Genomic DNA, 23153 nt, shown 5'->3' on the forward strand with positions numbered 1-23153 from the left:
GTGAGTGAAAGAAAAAAACACAAATTTTAATGAAAAACCACGACTGCTTGAGACTGCAATAATGTTGAAAAAAATGTTGCAGAAACTTATTGTTTGAGGTACAAAAACATTTTATTCTTATAAAACATGGAATAACAAGGTGAGTGAAAGAAAAAAACACAAATTTTAATGAAAAACCACGACTTTATTTATGTTACTCAATATCAAGATAATAAAAGTACATCGGAACTGACTTTATTCGATTTCATACTAAAATTCATGTGTTAAGCCGATGAGCTGCCACAATTTGTTTATCAAAGAGTACCAAAACGCTCTTCGGTAAACGCTTTGTGGATTAACCAAACTGACCAGCAGTGTGACTAAAATTAAAAATTCATCTGTGTATTCAATGCTCATGGCTCAATACATGAATTTCTAGATTAATTTAGCTGTAAAAAAACTCTAAAAATTTGGTTTTCTTTGTGGACCTTTTATGATCTTCTTCAGGAACATAAACATTATACCTAAAATATATTCTTTTATAACAACTTTCACTGCTATGCTCCACTTCTGGAAAAAACCAGATTAGGATATATAAGGCACCGTCAAGTCACAGTTCCTTTGGAACTAAATACTGCATTATTATAGTAAGCTGTAAATACTTTGTTGTAAGTGTTCACTGGTAGATTCAATCGTACGAAATATTTTTTAATAAATAACAATACAGTCGAGCACTTAAATAAAATATTACAGCTTAAGCGGTTAGTCAACTTATCTCATAAAAAATCACAATCATACATATAAATAACTGAATGAATGTAAAATGTCTCACTATACAAAAAAATAAAACAAAATTAAGGAATCAATGCGAAAAACAGAGGGTTATGAAATAAACATAATGTTACTTGGCAAATCACAGATTGTACTTGCAGTCTACATTTTAAACTCTATAAGCAAAGCGTCTTCTACACGTCCCCTTTAGTGCTTTCTTCTGACCTAAACCTACGATGAAATTTCAAATTGTTTAAGGTCATTATATGCAGCGCAATGCCTTCCTAACTACCGGGTTCCAGCCGGCTAAAATGAAACCCTTAAAGGTATAATAGAGTCAAAGCTTGTTAAACTATCATTGAATCTAAATAAGTCCTAACACGGAGAAGAAATTTAACAAGCCTTTTTAATGACCCTTTGCACTAGAGACGATAGAAAACCGCCAGGTTATGAAGTCTTAGATGCGTTCTCAATGATTCCTTGAATGCTAACGTATGTTCCCGTCGCAAAGCCTATGAACCCAAACAAAATTAGGAATATATTCTTAGGTAACCTCCACTTGAGGCCAGGTTTGTCGTAAAAAGTAATTAAATCGATAACTGAAGGAAATATCAATCCCAACATTGAAAGACACAGCGCGCCTACTAAAGAAATGAAACCCTCTAAATCTGGCACGAGAATGGCAATGATTACAGTTAAAATGACTAATGAAATTCGAATTGAATATTCGGATAAATTTGGCCTCTTGACAAACAAACCCTTCAAACTCTTCCAAATGATTTCCATAGGAACATAAAATTGTAGGGCATAGGTGAAGAACACCGCCACTGCTATCATGAGTTTCACTGACTGACCCAATCTGAAAATAAGTGGAATTAGAACAGTGAAAACAACCAAGACGTGTTTATTCTTACATTTCGTCCTGTGGGAGATTAAGAGTGATGCTGCCCATTGTGTCAGGTCCATATTTAAGATAGCCAAGAAAACCAGTCGTGGCGTAAAGCATAACGACAACACTCATTCCAGTGTTCAATACACCGGGGCAACCGATAAAGTGAGTCGGGGTCTTCATGTTATTCTCCAGAGGCATTACTACACCAATACCCTCTAAAGCAAAGATGGCAGTACCAAAGAACTTGGGGAGTTTCAAGATATTAACCACGTATGGTCTCTCTTCTAGTGGAGGCATTCCAGAGATGAGATAATAGTAAGTTATTCCCATGCCTGCGGCAACCAAGATATTGGCAATCATTGATAACGGGGACAAAAATTTTAAATTCCTTATTAGATTTACTACTATTAACAATGGGAGTAACGCCACCATGTAGATTTTAATATCCTGATGAGTGTCCTTCTCTGTGTAATTATCCACGACTTGCTTTATGTTCTCTGCGACAAACAAGACATACACGCAGCAACATCCCAAAAGGTCTATTACAAGAAAGAGATTAATCATGGCTTTGGCGAATTTGGCCCACGGTTGGATTGATCGTGGTCCTGCTAGGAAAGCAGCTTCGGCTACTTCTGCATAACCTAAAGCTGGTACTCTGTTCCTTCTGCATAAGGCATGTGCACTTTTTACTAATATGTGTACGCAATAGGTGCAGATTAAACCAATAGCAAAAGTACAAAACAATCCGAAGAATAATCCTGCATTCGCAAAAGCCATCGGCATGGCCAAGATCCCACTGCCCAAACTTCCTTTCAATAAATGAATCAAAGTGTCTAAATCCCTGTAAAGAACTCTATTAGTACAATTCAAAAGAAGGTTTCAACAAACATACGATGTTGGATGCTCCAGCTTCCGATGGGCGAATGGGTCATAATCTCCCAATTCTTCATCTCTTGGTGCCGAGTCAACCAAAGGTACTGTGGAGCCATTAGCAGAGGGTACAGATACCTCATTCTTTTCACACTTATAACTGAAAACGTGTAAGATTAGATTGCTGCACAGGACTTGTTGGTATCTAGTTAAATTAGTTAGATATATTAGTGCACAAAGAAAGAGAATGGACAGTGGACAACAGGATCTCCACAGAATTTGGCCAACTGATTTTAATCAAAGAGAAGCAATAATTAGCCAAATCCTTGGAATATGGACGAGAACACTGACGGATGAATTGAAAGAATGTAAAATGTAAAAAATATTTACGTTCAACAACTGAAGAAAGGAATAAAACTTGAATTTGTAAGTCTACAATACTTTTCTGTACAAATTGTACTTTTAAACTTAAGAAATATAGGTAATTGTACCGTTGATCGTCCTTCTAATTCCGTAGCTCCCCAGCACAACCACATCGCAACAGGTGCGGTAGCAGCACTTCTAGCAGCTCCGGTATATGCCAATAATCTTACAAAACTTACAAAATATAATCAAAACAACACTATGTGTAAACCATGTATATACGCATTGGTGTATCATTCAAATATGATTTTCTCTCAGATTTTAGCTGTTATTAGTGAACAACCGAGCTGTTGACTACTAGGTACAACTCCTGGCAGAAGATATTTTGGCTGAATTACGTATAGGTAATCCCAAATTGGATACAATAAATACGAACTGTAAAAGCTAATTACATAGGAGATAAAAAGAATCAATATTTAGTCACAGATAAGATATGTGGGGTAAAATAATATCTACTCAACTGAAGCTGAAATCTTACAATATTCACGACTGTATATAAAAAGAATTGTACCTAGCAGGGAAGAAGAAGCGCCCTAAATGATTGCAAATATACATGGTTTCTTAATCATTCAAGTCCAATCACCAGTACTAGTCTGCAATTAAATAATTTGATTTTGACTGAAATAATAAAAAATTTGATACCTTCATAAAGAAGCTTTGTGATGTCGGTGAATGAATGTATAGATAAAAGTTGGAGCTTTTGTACTTACTTAGTCATCAATACTGTGTTAACACCACCCTTTTTCTGGTCAACTTGTGCTATAAGCTTAGGCTGAAACAAGAGAAAAAAAGTTTTAGAATATTTCCTCGGTACAAATAAATTGCAAAGTCAATTATTATTTCCGATGAATCCTGATAAATGCGGGTATTAAGGTCGGTTTTTACCCGTTTCGACAACAAAATCGATAAAACATGACATAATACGCTCCGTTTCTGACTACAAATTTCGAGAAAAAGACACTGACCTCGTTTTGGCTCAAAACACCCTTTAAAAGTCGTAAATCGCATAAAAATCAGTTTCTCCCAACACAATGCGTCGTTATAGATGAAATGACGCTTATTATAAACTGCAGTGTAGAATAGAAATCGTTTTATGAGCAAACTTGTTAACATTCCAAAGTTTTCTATTTTGCTGCACTGGCTCTGAATTTATAAATTGCGCAGTTTTAGTTGCAGGTAAATGACCTTCTAGGTAATCCTCAGGTTACCTTTCCAATAACTAGTGCTTTCGTCTGCCTTTTTATGTCATGCTCTAATTGTAAGACAATACAATGCGATGTTACACATCTTCAAAAAAAGTTCGGACGAGATTCACGCCGGCGAATTGCGATGACCCAAATTCCTCTTCTCTGCGTATCTTTTATATTCAAAATTCGCGAATTTACAGGAAAAGACTCTGCGGCCTTGCGAGTTCTCCTTGATCCATAAAAGCAAGTGCCAACGAATGAAGTCTTCAAGTTTTTTTCAAACGATTCATTCATATGGACAATGTAATTTCTTACGCCCACTTTGGTGATTGAAGTGAAACCAATTCTGCGGAGAGAGGAATTGATTTTTAACATTGAGAGAATGAACTTCCGATCTCCGGTGCAGTTTACACAAGGCTGATTTTTTATAAGAGGTGTTTTCCAAGAACTAATTTAATTAAACTCTAAGGTAAAACCGAAATAGGTGTGCTAATTAGAGATGAAGGTGAATCCTCCAACCAAAAAAAATTGGACGCAAATCTTCAACATATGGCGTACTAAAATATTGCCTCCCACGCGCTCAGATAAGGACCAGGGGATAATATAATGAGAGTATTTTACTTTGCACGAAATATGAAACCACCTGATAAAACAAGAAAATGTAACCTTTTCAGCTTGAATCTGTACGCTTTGGCCCAAGTCCAGAAAACGTGCTCATTTGAGCACGTGCATTCTGCATTAGATTATCCAATGATAGACGCCGCTTTTCGTGCCAAAGTCATGTCAAAAGATGCTAGTCATCCGTCGTAATACTTGAGCACAAAATTCCAAATTCAATGATAGAACTGACACGTTTCCCATTTTTGATCGCAAATTTGTCAGGTTTGCACGACATGCCTTGTAAACCTTGGCGGCCGGGGAGGGGGGGCGTCGAATTCTTATCTCCGCCACTGGTAATGTCTCAAGGTTTGGTTAGTACAGTAGACCATACAATTCGTGTGATAATGATGACTCGAAAAGTGACGACATGACTTTTTTCTAAAAAATCGGTTTTTGTAATTTAAAACTGTCTCATTAATTCATGTTAATTGTATCGGGGAAACCTTGAACGGTGTGTCAAACAATTTTTGCATTTCAAATAACTAGAAAAAGTTGAAAGAACCTGCGTCTATGGTTATTTGTGAAAGTTGTTAAGGCTTAAAATAATGTGTGAAGTACCCAACTGGCGACAGCGTGCCAACGATACAGCTAATTTATTACAAGTCATAATTTCAGACTGATTAGTTCTTATTACTCGAATCGTTTGTAATGATTATTAAACAATATTAATGATGTAAAGACCTTGAAAAAGTGTCATTTAGTTGACAAATTCAAAACATTACAAGGGACCGACTAGCTCAAGCCGCTCTGACGCTGGTAATTTTCCATTGCTAGCGGCAAGCAGATGCCGCTCAAGTTGTACTTAATCGGTAAAATTGTTACTTCTTGACAATTATTTACACGAAAACTAACAGAAATTCGATTCGATTGAATTTTTGCGATTAGCTGTAAGTCCCGTGTTACGATTTTCTTTCCACGTAGCTTGACTTAGAATTTCTGATAACGTAAACATTGGCAAATTTACGAAACCGGAAATTGCTGGCGCACGTTATCAATTCTTTGAAGTTCCCTACAAAGCCACATCCTCGTTTTTAGTTAAAAAATAATCACCGCTTCCGACTTTCGATAATCCAAAATATTTACATAGGATGAATTATAAACCAACAGTCACAAATACGCTTGGCAAAAGTTCAAAAACAATTTTATTGCGTTATTTTGGCGCCTAATTATAGACCGCTCAGTTTAAAAAATAAGGAAAATATTCAATTACCTTGCATGCCTCACTTAGAGGTGCAGATTCCGATTTATGCGACATTTTTTTTCTTATAAAAGCACTCACAGACACACGTGTAGATAACGTTACCGCTAGTTGCAATTTGGATTATATAAAGAACTTACCGTAACTACTTCGTATATAAGCTAGAGGGGCTGGCATAGGCATGCGCACTCGTGGAGCTAAAAATGTGACCATTGGGTGAGTGAATCGCAAGTAAATAAAACATTGTTATGATTAACACGCCTGGACTGTGTTAAATTCAAATTGAAACAAAAATCAGTCGAAATAGCGCCGGAAATTATAAAAAATGAAAGAAAACGAGACAATTGATGAGATTTTACAGGAAAGACAAGATGTTCCTGAACATTTAGACAGGAGCTTTTTCTGTTGATTTTGTGTATTATTACGGTGCCCAAGTTCTTTCAGGTGGCCGTAGAATTCATCTGTTGTTAACTTTTTCTAAGAAGTGGGGTCTTTTAAAAGGAAGGTTGGAGGTACTTTTCTTGGGTTACAGCACACCCTGCATCATCCCAAAATAAAATTTTAGTACGAAATGAACGTAGGATCCGAAAAATTGTGAAAAATTTCACGCTTTATCATTATTCGAATTTGAAATGTCATCACATGTCGAGATTTTTTAATTATTATAAATGTATTTTTCAGAGAAATGCGGATAAAATTTTGACATAAAATTTTGAAATAAAATTTTTATTACAGTCTTATCATAATCATAACATTATTTGATAATAAAAAATATAATTTGTTCGTGTCCGTGACTAAAATAACATTTATTAATCAAATATTAGATACATTGTGTAACTAAATGTCTGCAATTATAAATATTTATTTATACCTGTAGTTGAACAAAAATTGCAACGCCTGACTTCCAGTAAATCGTTTTTCTCCCAAATTTTTCCACCTTCGTATTATTCACAGATTATATATAAATCTTTTAATCTGCTTTTTTATTGTTAAACGTCTGATGACTATTGTGGTTACAATGTATTTTTTAAAAATATATAAAATGTTTGGCAGTAATTTTAAATAGCCTTAAGGCTGTTCTACCCCTCAACTAAAATTCGTGTTTTGAAAAATATGCAACCCAACATACTAACCATTTGACACATGCCAATCATCCATAAGGGTGAAAATCGTCTGTAAAATTAGCATATTTTCTACCACAGTTCGGCAATAAACCAGGCAGATGAATTTGCCTTGCTTTGGAGTTTGTTTCGAACGTTTTCCCGATTTCGAATTATTATGTCCCTCGAAAATAATAAATGAAAAATAAAGAGAAATAATAAATGATGGCATCATCTAATAAACTTTATATTTCAAGTAAAAAATGTGTACCATCACAATTTTATTTTCAAAATTACACTCTGCGACAAATTCAAATTAATTTTGAATGTGTTATGTAATCCAAACAAAGTACATACCCAAAGGACATCCTTACCTCAAAACCTTCACAATTTTTAACATAAGTAGTTAAAAAAAACATAGAAAAGACATTCTTTTTCTATTTTACTTATGATTTTAATGTATGTATGGTTATCAATATTGAAAATACACATAAAAAAACTAAAATTAAAAAAAATTATATGCAAATCATAACTTGTTTAGCCGCCAACTTTGATACAATTTTTTTACTCTCTATTACAAAATTCGATTTTTTTACAATAATTTTAAATTGATTGTATTTGACAATGTGCAGACTTTTATTTTGGAAACAAAAATGTTTAAAACTTACAAAGTCATAAAATTTTACTTTTAAAATTAAATATAAAATTTGGTGGTGACTTGCGGTTACCGGCATATGTTTTATCAAATGGTGGAAGGTGGGCTACCTATAGAACATAACAGTTTTTTGGCTACTAAAACTTTGTCACGCAGTGTTTTATTTGATAATAAATTTAAATAAATTAGATTTAGATATTAGTTCATCTTGTCATTTCTTGTGTTTCAACGAATCCACGGGTATTTAATAAAATCAATTCTACCAAATTTTAAAATGGATATTTGGGTACTTCCGAATAACACAAAATATTACAGGTAGTAATATAAAATTGAAAAAACACTCGATCACGATTTTTTTTTCTATAAATCGCTTATGCCAAAGGTATTTTTACCATGGCAACATAGAAGGTGGTGTGCGGTGGGGTCTTAATAATGTAAAAATTAGATGTAGAAGTTGTTTTTAATGCCGGAAAATGCAAGATTGTAGAAAAAATATTGTGTGTATTTCGAGCGCAAATTCAAATTGCCGTTTTCGAGAGGTTGCCGCGTAACTTTAGACTTTGTGTCTCTTTCAATCGGTAATGTAAATTTTTACGCTCTTAATACACAAATAGCTATTAAAATTTGTGTAGTTGTACTTTTGCCATCAGCTACTTATATTAACGTGAGTTTCAAAATTATGAAAGGTATCCATCGATCTAGAAGGATTATAAGTAATACTGGTGTATTAAATTTTAACACTAATTTGTTTTTACTTTTTATACGTGGACGTCAAAAAACTATTCATTTATACGCATCATGAAAAATTAAAAAATTACATATCTTGACATAACTAAATATTTCAAAAATTGAGAACAAATGTCCACCTCAATAAATGTTTTCATCATTTTGGAAAATTTTAAAAAGTTGCTACAGTAGCACAATTTGGGATATGTATAAAGAAATCATTGAAAATGTAAAATCATGTTTTGGGTAATTATTTTAACAAAGTTGGGGAAATTGCCAAAACACCGAAGTAACAATATAGAGCTATGCTGGTATCTAAAAATCAAATAGTTACGGGAGCGCTAAAAAGCTTTCAATCGTCTAATCTTTTTATTTTAACCTGACGGTCATGTATGGGAGACAACTCGGTGCTGACCTTTTTGGTCTTATGGCTACTTGAGAAAACATTCCACCCTGCCTGCGGCAAAGGACCAAATGGCCAAATATGCAATAAAATGCATAACAATCAATGTATGAAATGCAATTAATCCGTTGTCCTATATAGAATAGACTGTTTAAATGCAATGTTGTGATGCAAGTTATTAATTGAGGTCTACTTCAAGAGTCAAAAGCGATTTTTTTGTCAACAAAGATGAGTTTGATTGCACTAAATCTAAACTCAAAATATTACACTCAACTGAGAAAACAAAAGATTCTGAACAGTGACTTTTTAATTATATTATCGATTGAAAATCATTTGCAATCGTTAATCTAATTATTAAAATGTCGACAAAATGTATTAAAATTTATTTTTAGAAATCTTGCATGAGGGTTAAAATGTTATTATATTCAGATGCGGCAGTCTTCAATTCTTGGTAAGAAGTAGGTATAAGGTTGGGGTCCCAATGGTCAATCGCCGGTCGGCCGAGTTGTAGTCGTCAAACCGTGATTAGGATTAGAGACCCCCTGTTGTGAGGGGCTGTAAATCATGGCAACATTGAAGTGTTGGTTGCCGACTTTTTGAAAATTGAGGATCATTTTGACATTACATTTTATTTTTTTCTAAAGAAACTATTCACGTGGGGAAAAAATCAAGGAGTTTCCCGGATGTAGAATAAAATTCCTTATCTATCGAGTCGTAGTTCAAGCAAATATTCCTAAAACTGTGCCCGTAAAACGACATGGCGTTTTTTCAGTTTTTATTTTTTTTAAATAAATTTATAAGGACATTTTGAAAATCAAGGAGTTTCCCGTGTACATTTCAATGTCATCTACACGTACAAAAAAAATCAAATCTCCAACTCTTAATTTGTGGCCGTAAAAAGTAATGGCGTTTTGCGCTATTTCCTATGTACTTCAGCCGAGGTAGGACAGAGCCTTAAGGGTCTACGAGCCTGCCCGAAAATTTCGTGTTTGAAAAGTATGCAACTTTAACAACACCTTTGATTGACAGCTGCCAAAAGGGATTACCGAGGATTTGGTAATGAGGGAATCATAAACTTTATGGAAACGGTCGCTTGACCTGCACATTTCCTAAGAAACCCAGCGGTTGGAACAATAAATTCGTGTTGGACGAAAGATGAGTTAAAATATCAGGATTTGAGTTTCTCTGCGTTTTGAGCTTGTGAAATTTCTGGTTCTAGTAGACAAAAATTTTACGGGCGTAATTTTTTTTCAATTAATGGAAAATGTATGTATAAAATCCCCAAATTTCCAGTTCCCATAGTACGTAATGGAAGAATGTTTTTTTAATTGAAAAATGTAATTTTCGTAAATGTGATTCAAAATTTTTCCTCACTGGTCGCCGGGGAAATTTTAAAATTACTTATTATTTTAATATTTTTATTTGAGAAAAACGCATTTAATTTTTTTTAACCAAACCTTTTACCTGACACATGAGTTTTTGGACCTTTTAGACTCTGTTGTTTTCTGTGATTTAAAAGTTAACTCTTCATAATAATACATCTCACTAATCAATAAAAATACTTCCCTAATTAATATTTTTTAAGCCAGAACCACTCAGGAAAAGCAAAATTGGCGTTTAATGTTATTATGCAAAAAAACTATTTTTCAAAAAATCTGAATCCACTTGTGTCTTTAATTGTACGAATTTTACACAATGATCCTCGTCTCTAATCTTACCTGCTACCGGTGGATTTTATAGGTTACCAATAAGACAATTAGCTTTCAAATATGTCGAAGCTAACACCACAATTTTCATTTCAAGAAAAGACTGTAAAACCCAAAACCTATAAATAAATACCTTGAAAAAATATTTAAATTCTTTCAATTTTTGGATACTTGTGTTTTTGACTGGGCTCGACTTGTAAATCAATGTACTTTTTTAAATTTCTAGAGTTTTATCGATTAAAGTTCAATGTTGTTTTTTGATGTTTTGCTAGAAATACGGGTTTTTGTTGAAAAAAATGCATAGAAAATAGGAAAATGACTAAGAAAACTAGGCATAATAATCTGAGTTAGAATATATCATATATTTAACTACTTATTGTTTCAACATATAGTGTATTAACTTAAAAAAATGTATGTTTGAATAAAAAATAAGTACCTTCAACTTTTAACTTTTTTAAAAACAAGGGAAAGTCTGAAAAATATACTTGAAAAGGTAAAATCTCTAATTTTGAGTGTTTTTGAAAGGGAAATTCGCTTCGCTCATGGAGATTTTGTCCGAAATTTGTTTGAACGAAACCGTATTCATTTTTGTTCTGAAGTAGCCCAACAGAAAAAACAGGGTAAAAAGACGAATTTTAAGTATTTTTAAATGGTAACTTTTCTTGGCCGAAACCGTATTCACGTTTGATAAAACAAGATATATTTCTTAAAATTTTGACTTTTTTAAAAAGGGTGACTTCGAAAAACCGAGCGAATTCTTTAAAAATTTTAACTTTTTAAAAACTTTTGAAAACCAGAGTAAAAGCATTAAAAACAAAGTGTTCTGAGAGGGCCTACTAGTACAAAATTCAAAACAGGGTAAAATCTTTGAAAACGGGACAAAAGACGAATTTTAAGTATATTTAAATTGTAACTTTTCTTGGCCGAAACCATATTCATATGTGTGCTGAAGTGGCTCCATAGAAAAACTGAGCAAAATAGGCAAATTTTATCTTTTAATTAAGAAGACTGTTAAAATAGGACTAAACTGCTTAAAAAACAAAGTATTTCGAAAAACCGGGCAATTTCTTTAAAAAAATTAACTTTTTAAAAGCTACTTTGAAAACCAGGCCAAAACCGTATTCATTTTTGTTCTGAAGTAGCCCAACAGAAAAACAGGGTAAAAAGACGAATTTTAAGTGTTTTTGAAAGAGAAATTTGTTTGGACCAAACCGTATTCTTGTTTGAAAAAACGGTGTATTTTCCTTGGAATGTTGACTTTTTAAAAAAAGGGTGACTTCGAAAAACCGGTCAAATTCTTTAAAAACTTTTAATTTTATTAATTTATTAATTTATTAATTTAATTTTTCAAGTTAGTTTGAAAACCAGGCTAATAGCATTAAAAATGTGTTGTGTTCTGAGGGGGCCTACTAGTACAAAATTCAAAACAGAGTAAAATCTTTGAAAACAAGGTAAAATTCCTAATTTTAAATGTTTTTAAAAGGGAAATTTGTTTGTACGAAACCGTATTCACGTTTGATAAAACAGGATATACTTCTTAAAATTTTGACTTTTTTAAAAAAGAGTTCGAAAAACCGGACAAATTCTTTAAAAAATGTTAATTTTAAAATATACCTTAAAAACGGGAGTCTTTTCACGATTTTTCTGCTTTTCTGTTAACCCTTGAAAATCGGGGTGTTTTTCTTAAAAAGTAGCTGTGTTCTCAAGGGGCCATCTTAGTAGTTTAATTATACGAATTTTAAAAGCAATGTATTTCGGAAAAATATTTAAATTCTTTCAATCTTTGGATACTTGTGTTTTTGACTGTGCTCGACTTGTAAATCAATGTACCTACTTTTTTAAATTTCTAGAGTTTTGTCGATTAAAGTTGGTCAGTTGCTTTTATCAAACTTGCACGTCAGCAGTTTTTGACAAAATTTGGTGTTTGGGAATAAATTGTGTTTTTGATAATTTTTATCAACACCAAGATTTGAGCCAACAATTTTATTAAAAAACGGTGATGAAAAATATTAGGAATAGTTCCGAAAGTAAAAATGTAAGTAGCGGTTTTAAGTCAGAATTATCGGATAAAGTTTTTGAAATAGAAAATGTTCCCAATAATACACATTTTATAATTGCGGAAAAAAGGTCTTCTAATTTCAAACTGGAAAATACGAAATGTAAAATTAATGCGTAAATAACAAAATTTTGTGTGAAAAACAGTGAATTATACCGAGTCCGGCAACAGTAATAATCACCCTCAAAATCGTTTTTAGTTTCAAAAATAAATATTTGCAATTTTGCATTCGCTTTATCAAGCTTAACAATCTAAAGCAAAAATTTGCGATGCGTTAGAAGAGTAATTTTTAGCGATGTTTGAGTTTTTGCGTAAATACTCGCGAATTGTTTTTTTAACATAACTGTGACCAGCTTCATCTTAAATTTAATGTAACTGAGCATAAATTGCTGTTTTAACAAGTTAGTTTTTAAAACTATGACGGACAGTGGCAAACTACATCAATTTTTTACAAGTCACTTCAATTTTGATTAACGTTGATTGTTGCACCTTTTGGACACTAAATAGAAATAGTTAATTATTTACATTGAAAAATAAGAACTTAGGGCCCGATTTTAAATCAGTGGCGTAAAATTGCGTTGTCGCAGTTGAAGATACCTTTGCTCCCTACCATCGCTAAAGAATTATTTACAATGTCAGGATTAATATGAAGGTTTACTGCCTTAATTACTTAAATATTTTTAACACATTTATATTAAAATATATATATATATATTGAATGGTTCCAAAAACCCTCACAAATAGATAAAAATTACACTTTTAAGGCGTCGCGACGCCAAAACTATCGGTGATAAAGAACAAGTTTTTGCGTCATCTTCTAGAGCTTCTTCGATTATCCATTAGAGTATGTAAATTTTTAAAATTTTATCTCTAAGACAATTTTGGGGGTGACCACAAATGTTGCCGGACCCTGTATCAGAGATAATAAAATATTATTTCTCAATACACTAGCTACAAGTACCTTCGATATTTGTTGCCGAGAGCGACCAGTTGGGTCTTTACCTGCTTTTACCCGATAGCAGTTTATTACAATTGGGCGGAACGTCAGTGACCCCCTAGTGAGCGGTCGTAAATCATGAGATTTGCATAAGATAATTTGCGTTAGTTGTACTGTTGGTTGCCTATTTTTGATTTGTTTTTTTATTAATAACTTCAAAATTATAGCATAATGACAAAAACAAAAATGTCACCTCCATAGAGGTTTTAATTCTCCACATGTTGGTATTTTTTTTAACTTCGTAGGTTGCTTCATATTCCTTAAAAACGAAAAATGGGAATTTCAGTTTTTAATTAATTAAAGTCAAATTTTTCACTTTTTCAAAATTCGAAGATGTCACCTCCATAGCTCTACCTGAGACGCATACATACAGAGGTCGAGCGATTTTTCAAAGTCCAAAATGCGCTTCAAAAACGAAAAATCGTAAGCCATATACGGGTATATGCGTAGCGTAGACCCTTAATAAAATTCTTAATTTACTCGTTGCCCGTGAATCTTCGCATAAGCTGGGAAAAGGTCCTTTAGAAATTTACGAGTGTTTTTACTGCTCCACTTGAGCACTGAGCTAATATTACAATGAGCAATCAGCTAATATTATATTGTTCATTTCCCGGGCTTATTTTTGTTAGCAAACCTATCCATTTTGGTTCAGAAGGAACCAATACAGGCTATAAAAATATTGTCAGAGAATGCCTTCTTTATCTTTTCTGACTTTTACAATTTATAGGAGAAAAATTTCTTTCCTACAAAATTGGCGATGTTCTCCAAGTCAGAGGCCCAAAATTTTTTTGACACCAGAAACTCGTTAACATTGATATTCATTTTTCAAAGATTAAGCATAAGAGGACACTAAAGCAGTGCTGATTATAAAAACAAGAGCAAGTGTGGATTTAAGAGCCAGTGCAATAAACACGTAGTCTAAACTACTTACGCCCTAAAACGATTAAAATTCGAAATAAGTGAATTTAAAACTATTTTTATAAAATTTTAGTGCGTAACGCAAAGTTTATTGCTAGCTCGAGTTATTTTTAAAAATGTTGTCTATTACTTTGACACTAGTTCCTAGACAGGGGCAGCTAAAAATTTCAAGCTCTGTTCGAGTGCATCAGATTTTTTTTGCGTCACTAAAACACGAGAATAACAATTTTAAAAAATCATCGCAAACTGATCAAATCTCTCGATCTCAAAATTCGATTAAAACCACTGAAGAGTGCAAACCAATTGTAAGTTCTATTTTAAGAATTTAAATAGATCGCTTATTACCGTACTTGGCTATAATGAATGGCGTTTATTTCTACCGACCTTTGTACGTCCCATCTTCAGTAACACTGCAAATGAGCATGATATGTAAACATTCGTCTGGACGGCGTCCAAAAAAATCGACGCCAAAGACGCCCATCTTTCGGAACGTGTCGACTGTTACGTCATCGTTTGAACTCCTACGACTTCTGTGTATTTTAAGGTGATTTGGTAATTAGCCGGTGGTGACGAGCGAAATGTTTGTTTATTGTTTCTATTAGAACAAGTGCTTGTTCCTACTTGGTATGGTTGGTTTAAAATGGAAAGACGATTGTGGTAAAGTTTGTGAAAAATTACCTATTAGCGTTTGGTAATTTTTCTTTCCACGGAAAAGCAGCTGTGGTACTCTAAACCACAAAGTCCAAATTTAATTAGCACTGTTAATTTGTGGTATTCAAAAGAGATTTGAGATTTTAGCAAATAATAAAATTTAATTGGCACCGAATCGACTACTTCAATTTTTTAAAAGAGACGAAAATAGCCTTTATTCATGTTTTGTGCTATCCATAGAATAAAATGATCGCTAAAATTTTTATACACCTGTCAGTGACATTACAATAACAGTGGTGTCAGACATAAAACACTCTACAATAGATTTTACAGCACATAACAATTTTACGTATTTTACCGACGCCGAGGTACATTAATCATCATTTTGGCGTTAATCATCATTTTGATAAGCCATAATATGAATTGTGTATCGTATACAAGTACACGTGTTGCTTCTATTTTTTTTTTCTTCTTTTACGTAATGTGTTTGTCCAATTGTCCTTGTAATTTTATCCCCCATGACAAGTCTCATATCTATATCATAGACGCGAATACATTTTTTCTAAATTCAGTCACAAAATGTTAACATTTTAAACGTCTTGTCCGTTGTCAGATGTTACTACTAGTGATATCGAAAATCTGATCAAATTTGTATTTTCCTGGTTTTGTATTGCTGAATTAGAAAATATGTTGTATGAAACACAAAGCAGTGTCTTTACGAATAATCATATGACGTGTGACTTTTGACTCGACGAACAATAGCACGTCTGGTGATAAAATGAATCACTTCTGCTTCTATTTTCGTAAATAGCTATTTTATTCATGCTAATCAGAAGAAAAATAGACAGGACAATACGAGAAAATGTGATGCATTCATTGAAATCCACTATATTACAAAAATATCATCAATTTATGAACACCTATATCTACAACATGAAAATAGCAACATAAGAAAATGATTAAAACCTAAAACAGTACTTAGACACGTCATGCGCTTGTAATTCAAAGGATTTAGATTCCATTCTTATTTACTCATTGTTGGTTTTTGAGAAATTAGGATACTGATAAGTTTTTCTCATGCTTTTGTTTTCCTATAAAACAACATTATTTACTTTTGGATCATCATCTTGGAAAACGTGCTAAAAATATAATAACACTTAATATCTTTTGATAATTATACAAACAAAAAAATTAAATTGAATTTGTCTCCTCTGCCCTCGCCCTCTGCACTATAATCTGGCAGTTACTGCATTGATTTTATTTAAAAAATCGTACAAAAATTTCTAGAAATTATAGTGAAAATATAAAGAAATGAATAGTGTTATTATTTACATCTAGATCTAGCTGTATTTAAAGGCAAAGAGACAACTTAAAAAACAGTTAGTTTGAAATGGAGGGAATTTAATTACAATTCAAATGTCTTTTGAAAACGGTAATGGTCTCTAATCTTCATTTACTGTATTCCAACTGCTGACTGATTATGGAGACATTAAAGGAGCTTCCAAATTATAAATTTCACATTTTAAACTTTACCGCACTTTTCCAGAATTGTAGCATTTTAGATAACTAAAATTTTTGAGCTTTTTAGTCAAAATTCAATTTATTCGAAAAATTATTCCCTAACAATTGTACACCTCGTATAATTTTTGTATTTAATCGATTAGAAACGATAAAACTACAGATAATCCAATTGCGATGAAGTAACGTAACCCTAATCATTCATTATCTAATCCTTTATACGCGAGTTTATGCGTCATCTTCAAAATTACACACTATGGTTACGTAAAGTAGAAAATGTCATTGAAACAATCCAGTTTTTGGATATCAAAAGTACGTAATAAATACATATATTAATTTATTAATTTAGTAACAGGTATTTATGACAGACTACAGTAAGGTGAATTTTCAAAGCAGCTAATCAAAACTAATTTTATTGTTTGTTCGAACTCATCAAACCAATCTAATTGCAAGAAATACAGAAATAATAGATAACACAAACGTTACAGAAATGCACGCGTTCGTGAAATATAATATTGCAGTTCATGATTGTATGCATTTCAAACTACGCCATATTGTGCATGTGCAAGTGCATTAACTCTAACAATCTAATCTAGAAATTAATTACGACGACTTAATTAAGTAATATTCCACTGCCCTTTTTTTAATCGAAGTTATTTTCGACCACCACAACTCACCCTGCTACAATAAATTTCGCTGATCTAACGTTGCACTATTACTTGAGATTTTGCTCAACTGACATAATGAGAGAAAACTTTTACAAAAGAGGTGAGCAAGTTTCCTGTCACAGTGTGGTCGACCATGAAATTTCATTCCTAATTGTTCATTTCAATTGTTTTACTGGATTTTAGGGTGTGCAGTTGAATGAATCATGAAATGAAAAGTTCTCGCCGGTTCTTAACTTAATCGATTTCTAAATTAGTTTTCCGTGGTGACGTCGTTTCGAGGGTTCCGATGAAAACAAAGCTATGTATTATGTATAACTTTTCCGACGCGACGACCAGACATTTTCTACAAAAAGACGCGAGGGAACGGTAATATTTCACAATGCTTGTTTTGCAGGAAATAAATGAGGTATCAGGAAAATCTCAGCGGGCGCAAGGTCAAGGGCTGGAAGGGTTGGGGGATAAATATTAATGAAGCGCAGCATAGGATGATTTCATAAAATCTCGAAAGGTAAAATTAATGAAATTTTTTCGTAACGAAAGTTAAAAAAAGATTAAACTTATTTCTTCCAGAAATTTCAGACAGATCTGTGTAATTGATTCACAATGATAAATATTTATAAGTTTATAAGGTACGCCTGTGATAAGAGATAAGATTAAAAAGGATGAAATTGTCATGATTTTGAAATATTCAGCTGCTCTTTTAGTAAGTATACAAACAGTTCAAATGAATGAACGCCAAGAAAACAACCAGATCGATAATATCACAGGCAAGGAAACTGGATCAAGAACACTGAATTTATTACCTATCTACAAAGATGTAACTTCACTTTTATTGTTGCTTCCCAAAATGATGCAGTAATCATCAAATGACTAATAATAATAAACACAATTAAGCAGAACATATTTTCTACTAATAATAAGTAATAAAAATGACACCAAAATAATTTATCTGATCTTTTAAAATGTTTAATGGGTCCAACACAGCAAAATTATTAAATTTTTAATTAGAAGTTTCACGCAAGCAATAATAGACAATATTAGTAGTCGTGGCATTCAAATTTTTTGATTGAACTAGCCAACTATACTTTAGTAATTCATTGTAAAATAATTTTTAAAACTGTAAATTGGCTAAAATTTCGGCTAATAAATACACAATAAACTGGCTAAGATTTAAAAAATAATTTGTATGTATTTCTAAAATTTTGAATTGTACGGTAAACTAATGAAAATGACCGATCATGTAAAAAATCTGTATCATGTTGTCTAGTTGGCCTTGCGATTTTACATGTTGGGAGCACTGCTGTATTGATTTAAAATGACGTCACTGCTTAACCTCAAACTGTCAAAATAGGAAGCAAGCGGAGCTGCCAACACATTTCAAATTATAGAGCCTCCTTTGTTGGCAAATGAAATTCAAAACGTATTTTTTAAATTTCTGATTTGCATCTCAGTCGATAATTAGAAACGTGATAAACGTCATCTAATACTCTTTCAAAACATGTGTACTTTAAATGGTAAAAGCAAAATAGACGTCAAGATGTCAATACCCAGCACTGCTAAATACATTTTATAGGATGGTACTACCAACATTAAAAACTAATAATACAATTTTAATGATTTTAGTAAATACTAGAGTCTAAAAAAGGGAATATAAATGAGTTTTAACGATTATAGGTGTTGCTATAATTTAATAAAATGATCCGTCACTATCCTGTTTATTGGATTTTGTATTTTACAAAGGCATGCTAATATGAAATCAAGACAGAATTATTAAATTAATAATTTGTACTTTCAGTAACAATATAAGTTAATAATAACTATTATCCTTGAAACCGTTATTTTTTTAGATTTTGGAACTACATAAATAAAATGTATTTTTAGCTCTAAATGTAAACATTTTGAACGTATTTCTCTGAACACAATGAACTTTAAATTTTCGAATTGACTATTACAAATTATAAATCGAAAAGTTTCCTAGTTGGATAACTATTTTAACCGGAAAAATAAACATTTCGGATTTTTTAGCTAAAGATAGTTACCACCTGTTCGTCTATCCATTACAGGTCCTTATTGTTATCTACACTACGTAGGTAACATAAACAGATTTTTTCAGTGTTGTCAAAAGAAATTTTATCATCTTATAACTATCATAAACTACGTCATAAATTGCGACATGTACAGTATTATTCATGAAGGAAAAATAAGCAAAACTTTACGACTACTAAAGGGTTTAATTAAATAATTAAATCTAAATTTCCCTGCAGACGTTATAGTTACATAAAACCCCACCCTCAAGGAAACTTACTGTGACAAATTCTTGTCACATGTCTTGTCTTGGTGCTAACAGTTTTTGCACAAATGACATTTCACTACTGTCCAATGTCCATTTACATTCATGTCTTTACAATTTTATGACTGGAAATTTTTGAGCATTCATCAAAACAAATAAAAAAAATAAATTAATATGTAGATAACGTAATAAACAAGACTATGTATGAATATCAAAGGATGCGAATTTTATTGCCTTACTGTGGCAGTTCTGGAAAAATTCATTCTATTTGGAACTAGAGTGCTATGAAAACTTTACTGCTTATACTCGGCGACTTTATTTTTATTGGATGTTATGTTCTTCCGTTAGACGCCATAAATTAATGAGACAATAAACATTTCAATGTCAGTTTAACCATTTCTTTCCATAGGAAAATTATGGGTTGGTTGATAACACCAAATTTTCGCGTGAAATCTTGATGTGGATACAGGCGCCCACGCGGAAAGATAACAGGTGCTAAGCCTAGCGCAAAAAATGTAAGTTCAGCAAAATCATAATAAAAAATAAAAACATATTATGGTGCAAGTAGTCATGAGTTAGTACAATAAACAATAACAACAGTGTCCAAAAACACATAAAAGCAGCGTTAAAAGATTTAGTTTATTGTGTTTTCGCTTAAATTAGTCCTTTACGAGGATTTAAAAAAAAGAAACTGCTGCGAATGTTGTACTATTACAGCAGGAAAATTAATTGTCTTGGATCTTCCAAGGTACCGTTTGGAAGCCGGAAACAAAATTTTCTGCAAGTCCAAACCTTGAACGAAGGAGGACAAAATAACGCATATCCTGTTTAGAAACAATCAGATTTACTTCCGTTAGCTCCAACTGACCTGATTTAAAGCAATCAATTTTAATAAATGTTCGCATTAAACATTTCAATTGAAATGACCAATTGCCAAATTTATTTAATAAGACGTCAAATGGTTTATTTGCATGGAGCTAGGATGTCCCAATCTCAGGTTTTTTGCGTCATGAATCGCTAATCAAAAACGTAGTAGACAATAAACGAAACGTGTTATCAACATCTTGTTTGCGAAGTACAATTTTTTGTTTACAAAGACATCAAGGCCTAATAAAATATAAAAATTATTTTGATTAAAAATCTTGTAAATAATGTGGTCCAGTATGTCGTGCCAACGTGTCGATAATGATTAATTACAGATTTATTGGCTTTACTGGCTCCAACCAGTTATAGCACTAATAGATTAAATGGCTCGGTAATGATCTAGGCTGCCAATATTTGAGAAGCAATGAGGGATTTGACACATTTATTTAACTGTCTCAACAATATTATAATAAAAATATGAGGAAACATTTAATTTAGTCGATTCAATAGGAACTTGCTTAACACACATGGAATGATTGATGAGCAAGGAAAAGCTTGCACGGAATAAACAGTGTGACGACAAATTTGAGTTTTTTGTTAGCAACTTAAAATTTGTTATCAAGTAGGTATTCATGAGCCACGTTAGAATTTTAAAACAGGTGTAGATAATAAACCCATTTTTGAATTGTTATTAGATCTAAAGCAGAATAACTCAAAATTATATCTCATTGAACTGAGGACAATGCAGGCATACGTGTATACATGCGAAAGTTTTGGGACACTTGTATATAGGTATACTGAAATGTTCAACGCAAAGTGTTATTATATTTTAATGATATCTTTATTAATAAAATTGTAAATTACCTTGAAATAACGCTTTGCATCATTTTTTAAATAGTAAAATGAAGACAAGTCCTTTAAACAAACCACCTAAAAAAGAGGCAAATAGAAATGAATTCCATTTTTCTAGCGTAAGTTCAATTAGTTGTTGCTTGAGTCACTCCGCTAATGAAATGGGAAACTTTTAGTAAATATTTTGCGTAATAGTGCATTTGAATAAGTAAACAGTCGTTTGTATAAGAAGGAAAGAAAGTAATTTGCTTTTTCAAAAAACTAGCTAATTTGAGAGCATGTGCGCTCGGACGGACAATTTTCTTTTCCATAAAAAATCTGTGCATCTGTTATTTTCGGTTATTCGAAGTATTTTGCATGAAGCTATGAAAGAAAATCAATAAAAATGACCACAAGAGCCAAGAAATAAAACCATTTTTCAATGCCGTGCAACAAAATAACATAATTTTGATTTACAGCAATACCACTGTGACGTAGTTTTACATTGTGATTGACAATAGTAATGATATTATCATAATAATATTATGTAAATTTAAACACTTTACGGTGTTACTTGTAGGGAATTTCAAACGCATTAAATTTCAGTTCAAAAACTCAAACAAAATGTTATTTAAAGTCCAACGTGTTTACACATGAAATTAGTTAAAAACGTGTTAGTGAGAGAAAATGATAAATCGGTGCGCACACGAAAAAGTTTACCTTAGTTAATTCCTTTAGTTCCATTTTAACTAGTATTAATGAAGCAATTATCCTAATAAAAATTTGGCGTGTTTATATCATAATTGTCTGATTTATTGCCGGAACTGATTTACCCGAAATGTTACAGCAACCGTTAGGATTAGAACTCTAACACTGGGAGATTGGCATAGTCAACCATTTATTTTCAACTTTGGCAACATGCTAAATATAATTGAACACGGGTGTGTAGCCCCACTACGTCATAAATTCTATTTTGAAATCGTGTATAAGCTAAATCTGGCCCAATTTTCAGTATGGCCGATGCAATCACGTGCCATTTGCATCACAATTTAAATAAATAAAAGATCTTCACTTTTGAGGTGATTAAGTGGACAACCGGCTCCTTTAGTCATGATCATGCGATTATACGTAAGTTCTAATTAAATTAGCAGACTTTGATACTACAGCTAAGTAATATCAATTAGTCTGGTCATTTACAGATCTCAAATTACTTAAAGGTGCTAGTCCTTGAGTGCTAATAAATCATCCATTGATAAACTATAAGTTATCACAATTAAAATAGCGACTTTATGTTAACAAGAAGTTCGATAAAAATCTTACCTATAAATGGTACGATCAGTGCTAGACCAACACTTCAAAGTGTGTCATAAATTCTGTTGGAACAATGTCAAATATTTATGAACCATTTATTACATACAGAAGTTAGAAGATTACCTTGTGGTAGGTAATGTAAGGTGCACTTATTTATTAGATAAAATAAAAAAGATAACGAATTCATTCTCATTACCATCCGGAAGCTAACGTCGGAAGTTGTTAACATTGAACATGTTTCAACATGGAAAGTTCAGTGATACTGCAATTTGACCATTTTGCATGGAAACGCGAATAAATGACGATTCCGACAAAGTAGAATAATTATACATTTGCTGCTTTATTCCTCTGATTTGGGCGTTATGTAACTCTTAATTTAGCGATGACGTTCACGTATTGTTCATCACAACGAAAAATGTTATCTTCAAAGTCTTGCGGTGAAGGCAGTTTTACTCAAATGTTCTAAAAAATGCACGTGT

The 23153-nt window shown here is 32.4% G+C and overlaps 1 protein-coding gene across 3 annotated transcripts; it reads right to left on the bottom strand.

The window, feature by feature from the left end:
- Positions 1-163: 163 nt before the first annotated feature.
- Positions 164-22229, bottom strand: LOC148179504 (proton-coupled amino acid transporter-like protein pathetic). 3 transcript variants are annotated; one of them, XM_088030010.1, is made up of 5 exons: positions 22084-22229; positions 3646-3707; positions 2535-2672; positions 1665-2483; positions 164-1609 (listed from the first exon to the last, which is right to left on the bottom strand). In XM_088030010.1, exons 1-5 carry the CDS (start codon positions 22105-22107, stop codon positions 1198-1200), a joined length of 1455 nt encoding a protein of 484 aa, XP_087886136.1. In that variant the 5' UTR covers positions 22108-22229; the 3' UTR covers positions 164-1197. The 3 variants fall into 3 exon arrangements, with proteins under 3 accessions (XP_087886136.1, XP_087886137.1, XP_087886135.1); XM_088030011.1 differs by lacking the exon at positions 22084-22229 and adding an exon at positions 17388-17431; XM_088030009.1 differs by lacking the exon at positions 22084-22229 and adding an exon at positions 5993-6137.
- Between the last annotated feature and the right edge of the window lie 924 nt (positions 22230-23153).

This window comes from Gnatocerus cornutus, chromosome 2, assembly GCF_029298725.1.
Source record: "Gnatocerus cornutus isolate USDA-ARS CGAHR chromosome 2, icGnaCorn1.1, whole genome shotgun sequence".
NCBI classification, from domain to species: domain Eukaryota; kingdom Metazoa; phylum Arthropoda; class Insecta; order Coleoptera; family Tenebrionidae; genus Gnatocerus; species Gnatocerus cornutus.